Genomic DNA, 8,331 nt, shown 5'->3' on the forward strand with positions numbered 1-8,331 from the left:
TGTATGTGTGTTCCTGCATTGGGAACACTGGACATAATTCTAAGTTGCTCCCCATGTTAATTTTTGAGAGGAGGTCTCTTGGTAAACCCAGGGCTCACAGGTTCAGCTAGGCTGGCTGGTCAGTGAATCCCAGGGATTCCCCAGCTCTGTCTCCCCAACACTGGGTTTGCGGATGCATACCACTGTGTTTAGCTTTTTCGTGTGGGTTCTGGACCTCTGAACCACCTCTCTCAAGGTCAGTTTTTGAATCCAGCTGTGTGTAAATACCTAGGAGACCCATGGAGAGGACAGAGTGCCCTCGTTGCTCCAGCACGCAGGGAGGCTGGGCCAAGTGCCTGTCTCTGAGCCTCCCATCTACCATCCGTCAGCAGGCTTTTAGGAGAGAATTACACGTGTGATTTATTTTCAAATCCTTTCAGGTCCTGAAGGAGAGACACTCAGCACACGGCCTACTCTGTCATCATGTGTCAACATCCCCTCGATGCCGGGAGCAGCATTACAGGATGTCAGGGTGTAATTGGATTGCACTGGATCCTTAATCTACATTTTCATTTACCAAAAGCCATAGCATTGGGAGAGCCATTTACAACTGATCCTGGGGCCCTGGGAGCAGGGGGTAGGAGTGGAGGCGGGGTGGGGGGGTTCAGCATGTATAAAGACAAAGGCCAGCCATAAAGCCACGGAGTGCATGTTTTATATTTACAGTCAGTGAGTTTATAAATATATATTACATTCTTACAATCTACAATACATTCTACACATGGAGGGATTGGAGAACAGGCATCTGCTGCAGTAGTCCAGGAAATGTCACACGGGTCAGAATAGGGAGAAACCAGAAAGGGAGAAACTAAAAGCAAAGGATTTCGGTGGTTGAGGGGTAAGAGTTTCATTACCTACCCAAACAAGGGGAGTCTATGGGGAACAGGAGCTGGGTGGCTTGCTGGCTGTCAGAACAAAAGGATTAGCACCACAATCAGGGGGGAATGGGCCTGAGGGGTAGGGGAGGTGGGACTCTGGGGAGATTCTCTTAGTGGGGATAGGAGGAGGAGGAGGAGGAAGAAGAAGAAGAAGAAGAAGAAGAAGAAGAAGAAGAAGAAGAAGAAGAAGAAGAAGAAGAAGAAGAAGAAGAAGAAGAAGAAGAAGAGAAGGGGAGGGTGATAAAGAAAGAGACAAGAAGATAAAGACAGAAAGTAATGGGAAAGAAAATTGAGAAATAGGTTCAGGGCAGACAGAAATGGCCAAAGAGAGAGGAGAGGAGAAAAATGTTGAAGAGAGGTCTGAAAACCAGGAGAAGGGAACTGACCGCAGTAGAAATAGACAGAGAGACCAGCCTCCTTCACCCTTCAAGGTCACAGCTACTTTTCAGCCCTCCTCACTTCACAGTGAGACTGGGATTGGGTTAGGGATCCCCTGATCATGCCAATACTTCCATCTTCAGGGGCATCAGCATCTGAGGGATCTCAGAGACAATGACCAATCATTTTGATTTTAAGCAATGGTAATCCTTTCAGGGCTGACTTTGGGTCCAAGCGTTTGCAAAAGTATGTACCTACACACATGCACCCACAGATGACACATGCATACCCTCAACATACACGCACACACCTCCGATACACACGTACACAGACACACACACACACCCTACACATACCCTTCATCTCTCTCACGCTCTCCAAGCGTGCACAAGCCCTCTCTCTCACAGCTTGGGACAGCCTATCCTCTCTGAACAGAGGGATTTGTGTCATATGAGATGCAGAAGGACCTCCTACACCAGATTTGTTGTAATACCCTGGTGACAAATTCTTGGACAGTAGACCCAACATGAGTAACAAACAAACCTCTATGGTTTCTAGGAAAGCAGGGAGTGGGTGTGGTGTTCACCCCAGTCCTGCTTACATTCTGGAGCCCAGCTTCTTCAGAGGGATGTATGTTCCTGGGACCTTCTCCATGGAATGTCACCCACAGTTGACACAAGGTCAGAGGAAAGAGGGGAAGGGAGAAAATTCTAGAAAATTTACCCTGCTCTCTTTACTCATGGATAACCAACAGCTGCAGTAAGGGTGTCAGTGGAGTGGAGAGATAAAGTTCAAAGGTGATGAACTTGCTAAAGGAGCCGTGTAGTTTATGCCCAGTGCCTGACAGGGCAGGAGGCTTCTCTGAGTTGCTCTAATGTTTTGTGTGTGTGTGTGTGTGTGTGTGTGTGTGTGTGTGTGTGTAGTTATATTTGTGGGTCACACTCATCTACCCATTCCTTTTTGCCCTGCTAATCTCTGCCTTGGCCTGTCAATCATCCCTGGCCGACTTTGGCCATCTTTGGGAAATAACAGTCCACTACCCGGCTTCCTGCAGCTAGCTTCAGCATTAGGCTCTGCCCATGGGCACCCTCCCAGCCAGCCCTGCTGCTCCACTCAGATTGCATGCTTCTGCCCGCTGATCCATGCATGCTCAACCCGAGTTCTTGCTTTTTTTATTATCATGGTCTGAAATATTGACTCCCAAAGCAGCATGGATCTCACCAGAAAACCAAATTGCTTAGATTAGAGGGAGAGAGTTCTTCCCTGAGAACCCTCAAACGCGCATCTTTGTTCCAGGTTTGAAAACGCTTTCCCATGCAGAATGAACCTCGTGAGTCGAACCAGAACATTGTGCGCAATGGCATATGCATGGGTACCAACTCTGGGCCTCCTCAGCTAAGAGGGGATCATTTCCCAAGGCTCCATGGACAGTGTCACCCTTATGATGTCCTCTTGTCTCATGTCTCCCTTGGCTGCGTGTCTACTCCCCATACCCGGGTGGGTTCAAGGCTGAAAGATAAGAACAACATTGGTGTCCTGTTACACGTGCTCATGTAGCCTCTCCATGCAACTGTGAGGGTCTGGGCACTCCCCGGGGTCCAGAGCCTGGCAGACCCACTTAATGTCATCCTCATTACTCAACACCATGGTGTTCCCAGCAGAACACCCGTCATCTGAGGAGATGGCAGAGAACGTGGAGAACGTCACTCTTTTCCTTTTGGAGGTAGGGGATGTGGGGGGTTCGCTTTTCTGTTCATCCCCATCTGTGAGCATGGCTCCCGCGGACCTGAACAGCTGTCCATTGATGCTGCTCTGGGAATTTGAGCTGAGAAGCAGTTTGCTCTCCTCAAAGTCCAGACCCCTGTCAAGGGCAGTGATCTGCTCCTCTTGGGAGGAGGCGAAGTTCATGGGGTTCCCCAAGAGCTCTGTCCGGTTGCTCAGCCCAACCCAGTCATGAGAATGACTCAGACCTTCTTGCTCCTCAAAGGGAACCTGTTTGTGCCTGTACTTCAGGGCAAAGGTCACGCAGTTAATTAAGAACACCAAGATCGCCAGGCAGAAGACACCCAGCAAGGCATACATCCCGATTTCTAGGTCACTCAAGCCCTTGGTGGCTTGATCGGGGTCGTGCTCCTCAGAGCCCGTGTTGCTCCTGGGGAGATCCACCTGGTCTGGGAAGCTGGTGAAGTCTGTGGCCATGGTCTGTGAGAAGATGATGTCATCTAAGAGGCTTTCCTGGCCTTCCTTCTTCTGGAAAGTTGGCCTTTTGGTTGTACTGCCCCATCCCTCCATGAGCCCCATGGAGGAGCTGCTGTAATACGACCCTTCGGGGCTCCCCCACTCCTGCAAAGGCTTTTTGGACCGCCTCTCATTGATATTCTCCACATGAAGTCCAGCCCCAAGGTGTCCACTCTCACTGCTGTTGGGGTTCCCGTCATTTTGTCCAAATTTAACCTTGATGTTGGCTGTTCCCACAGCCAGCACGCTCTTCCGCTTAGATTTCTGGCAAGATTCACTGATCAGCATCTCCACCTTTACCAGAGCCCCCTGTCCTTCGTTTTCTGCAGCGATGATAGGCCACTTGAATTTGGGGTCCTGGAGAACGGAGACAACCTTCTCATCCAAGGATGTGGCCAGCAGGGAGAAATCCTTTTCATCGTAAATGTCCAACGGTGTGACAGAGCCATCACTGAACTGCACCCAGCAGCTGATGGCCGCTTCCTGTGGAGCAAGAGAAGTGGGGTCAGCATGCGTCCAGAGGCTCAGCAAACAGGCACATATAGTGAAAACTTCCTGTGGCTTCAAGGAGAAGCCAGTTAGACAATGTAGGGGAAGCCATGAGAAGCCCTACCCTAGGACATGGAGGGATGTGAATTCCTATAAAGATACCAAGTGTAGAGGGTGGCAAACAGGACCAGATTAAGCCTTCCAAAATAAGATTGGTGTTTGGGGTCGGGGACGTAGCTCAGTTGGTGGAGTGCTTGCATAGAAAGTGTCCATCCCCAGCACCACGTTAACCCAGGGACAGTGGAACGCAACTCTGATCCCAGCACTTGGGAAACGAGGCACTGTAACAGGAGTTCAAGGCCATCTCTGACTATGCAATGAGGTCTAGGGTATCCTCATCTCAAAAAAAAAAATAATAATAAGATTGACTTATTTTCTGATCCGTTAGAAGACAACAGGTTCAGAGACTCCCCAGGATCTACTTCCACACAATTTTAAATGCCTTGTTGAGCAGTATGGCTAGTCAGCGGGCTCCTTCATCGGGGTAACAGGTGTAAATTAAACACGGTACCATGCCATCTGACACCATCTTAGCTGCCAGTCACATTAGCACACATAACACAGATTGAGGACACTGATCTAGAGAGGAAGAGAAGCCCCTCAGGGTCACTGAAGGGCATGGTTTCACTGGCTCTGCCTTCTCTGGGATACAACTGTTTGTTTGGTGCCCACCTGGAGACCAAGCCTTGACTAAGGTAGGCAGGAAAACAGCGAGAGATTTGCCTCAGTTTCCCCCACCACACTTCATTTAGACCAATGGGAAGAAACTTGGGGACACAAAGGCAGCCAACAGCCAAGGTCCCTGTGTGTCTCCATCTCTTGCCTTCTGCACTTCGTGTTTAGACGTCTTCATTCATTCATAACATGAGATGTGACTTCATTGATGTCTTCATTTTAAGTGATGCCTTCGATCTTGGATATGTCAGTGAATGGGCACTTACTGGGACATAAGGTAAGCCCCCCACATTGAGGGGCTACCATGAGAGCTCAAAGCAAAGATATGAGGTGGTCATCATGCACAGTAAGATTTAAAAAAATATGACAAGATCTCAGGGAAGAGGAGCTGGAGAGATGGCTCAGAGGTTCAGAGCGCTGACTGTTCTTCCAGAGGTCCTGAGTTCAATTCTCGGCAACCATATGGTGGCTCACAACCATCTGCAGTGAGATCTGGTGCCCTCTTCTGGCCAGCAACATACATGCAGGGAAAACTGTATACATAATTAATAAATAAATCTTTTAAAAAAGGATTAAAAAAAAAGATCTCAGGGGAGAGAGAATGGGAACCAGATGACCTGGTCTCCCAGTCAGGATCTGAGAGTTCCCCAGGGCTCTAGCCCATCCATTCCCCACTGTTGATTGTGTTTTTTCTCCTCCCCCCGCCCCCATCCTAACATCCCTCACTAGTGATTAAAGTTAAATGTTTCATGGGTGGTGTTTAGCTGCAAAGAAACAAAGGAAGACCCTCAAAGGTGGTTGGTGGCTTCCATACCTTCCTTTTGTTAGATGTTGGCTTAAGCCAGGCACCACAGGGGAAATCGGCCAGGAAGCGGTGCAAACGCCACAGGACCCAGCACTGATCTGCCAGTTTGATTTGTTGCGCCAGGAAGTCTCAGCAGGAAATGCATAAGGATGACTGGCTTTTTGAAGTTGTCAGGTCAGGGCCAAGCTGCACAAGGGGACTGCGGGCCATGTAACCCTACCCCAGCACTACCCTTAGGGGAGCAGGTGACACTCTGCATGTCAGGGATGCATTATTCTATTCTGGTTGGGCCTTAGGACTTTTTAATTCTTAACTGGCTGTGGTCCGATTTTATCATCCGCTGAGCTAGGAAGAAAGCTCATCGCTTGCCTTTCCTATCTGTACTTTGCAGGCTGCTGTCTGTCTTTCTAGACAAAAGGCTTGGTTTTTGCCAAGAATTCATATCTGTTACTGGGAGTATCAACTCTCTAGTGTTTTCTAATCCCAAATTCCCCACGTAAGACTGTGCTATCAGGGCTCAGTGATTGGCTAGCACCTGAGAGGGGAACTTGAGGTGCAGATCCAGCTGGGAGATAGACGGTTGGAGGTGGTGAGTTGGGCTCTATCTTCTTCCTGCTGTGAGCATGCTCAGTCTCTGCTGCTGCCCAGTGCTGTGAAGGAGGCTAAGTCTGGCAACTCTCCCTGCTGTGGTGGAAGAAGCGTTTCTGGTGGGTAGGGAAGCTTGCAGAAAAGTCTCTGTGGGTTGGATGAATACGATTCCATGTAGAGAGAAATGATTGCTGTCCTTTGCTGTAAAGTTCACCTCTTTCTCTGTCCAGCTCCAAAGAGGAAGATAGGCATATTCTAGTCTACCTGTAGACCTATTATACACAAACCACTGAGAGTCTCTCTCTCTCTCTCTCTCTCTCTCTCTCTCTCTCTCTCTCTCTCTCTCTCTATTAAACTGCACACATTAGAGTATATTCACACACACAATGCCCACACAACACAAGTAATACACACTACATACATATACATATGCAGAGTATATAGTACACATGTAGACACATACACAAACACACACACAACACAGGATGCCTAAACAAGATCCACACATACATGCACCCAGCACACAATATGCTTACACAGGCACATAGACACACACATAGGCACATGTATGTACATAACAGACAATATAATACACAAAGTACACATGCAGACACATACACGAGAACATATAAGACACACAGATTGAAACATCGCCAAACATATGTCCTATGTGGGTTGAACTTTTGTCAACCTGACTTAAAGCTAGAGTCATCTGGGAAGAAGGCTCTTAAATTGAGAAAATGACTTCATCAGATACATTTGCAGGCCAGTCGAGGGGCATTTTCTTGGTTAATGATTGATGTGAGCCTAGCTCACTGTGGGTAGCGCTACCTCTGGGAAGGTGGTACTCAGTGGGATAAGAAAGAAGGCTGAGCAAGCCATGAAAAGCAAGCCAGTGAGCAGAATTCCTTCATGGCCTCTGCTTTAGTTCCTGCTTTGAATTCCTGCCCTAATTTTCATCAGTGATGGACTGTGAGCTATTTTAGACATAGTGATTATCACAGCAAAAGAGACCCAAGACACATCCATACACACAACACAAATGCACCATGCAGCCTGTTATCATACTGGCTTCAAATAACAAGAAAAGGATGACCTGACCTCGTGTTAGTTCCCTTTTTCTGCCTGAACAATAAGGAGAGGCAGGATATTATCTCTATCAGCCTCCAAGCCTGCTGGAACCTGGCTGCAGGTTGTGGTAATCCTCAGTTGTCTACCCGTGCCTCCTCTACCTCACGACCACTGCTAGATGAGGTCAGCATGCCAGTCCGGGAGGACTATTTAGACAGCAGTAGAGTGTGACCCATCCAGGTCCCCACCCCAGCACACTTGAGTGTGGAGGACAGGAGAGCATCTTCTCAGCGCTTCTGACATGAGTGGCCGATGGTCACCTGCTACAATGTTTACCCATCTACTTCAAGGAGCTAGGAGGCAAGAGGCTTTGCAGCCTCGTGTTAGCAGCTCCTTTGCAGGCAAGAGACACAGGTCATGTAATGTCTGTTTGGAGCATGTGAATCTCCTGGAAAGAGCCTTCATCTGCCATGGGGTTCTCACTATGGGACATTCACCTGGTGTGAAGTCTCCTTACTGTGTGAGCTCTCTGGTGTTTGCTGACCTCGGTTGACGCACGTTGGCCATAGCTGGCATATGGTGACCTCACCTACTGTGTGCTGACCTCACCTGGGGTAAGACTCGGCCGATGCATGTTTTAGGCTCCACCTCCTTACCTGTTTGGGCCTCTGCAGAAGTTCCTGTGCCACTGCAGTGGCGAAAATGGCTCTGTTGCTTCCGGGGCTGAGCTGCAGGGACAGCGAAAGCCCCGTTACCAGCTGGACCCCGAGGTCTGTGATGGTCACCTTCTCATCCAGCACAGTGATGGTCTTCTCGGCAAGGATGGCATCTGACAGAGGGGACAGGATCTGAAGGGCAGAACCAACACGACAAGGGGAGGCTCTCTGTGGTTACAGCACTTCATCCATCACACGCCATGCGTGAGGGCATGCAGGGACAATGAGAGAAAAGGAGCCTGCATGAGCCTGCTGGAGCAGAAGCAGACTTCCTCTAACACTAAGCTTTGATCATGGAAATGCGGTGATGCAATGTGCTTCCACATACAACAGCATGGATCAGAGGGATACCCATAGGTGTGCAGAGGGATACCCATAGGTGTGCAGAGGGATA

The 8,331-nt window shown here is 48.9% G+C and overlaps 1 protein-coding gene across 1 annotated transcript in view; it reads right to left on the reverse strand.

The window, feature by feature from the left end:
- Positions 1-1,153: 1,153 nt before the first annotated feature.
- The window catches only part of Tmem132d (transmembrane protein 132D), a 626,664-nt gene continuing 619,486 nt past the window's right edge, over positions 1,154-8,331 (reverse strand). The window contains exons 8-9 of the mRNA XM_013350265.2: positions 7,878-8,069; positions 1,154-4,016 (exon numbers count right to left, since the gene is read on the reverse strand). Coding sequence (XP_013205719.2) covers positions 2,835-4,016; positions 7,878-8,069 — 1,374 coding nt within the window. The 3' untranslated portion in view covers positions 1,154-2,834. The remainder of the gene's footprint in view (positions 4,017-7,877; positions 8,070-8,331) is intronic.

This window comes from Microtus ochrogaster, chromosome 2 (genome assembly GCF_000317375.1).
Source record: "Microtus ochrogaster isolate Prairie Vole_2 chromosome 2, MicOch1.0, whole genome shotgun sequence".
NCBI classification, from domain to species: domain Eukaryota; kingdom Metazoa; phylum Chordata; class Mammalia; order Rodentia; family Cricetidae; genus Microtus; species Microtus ochrogaster.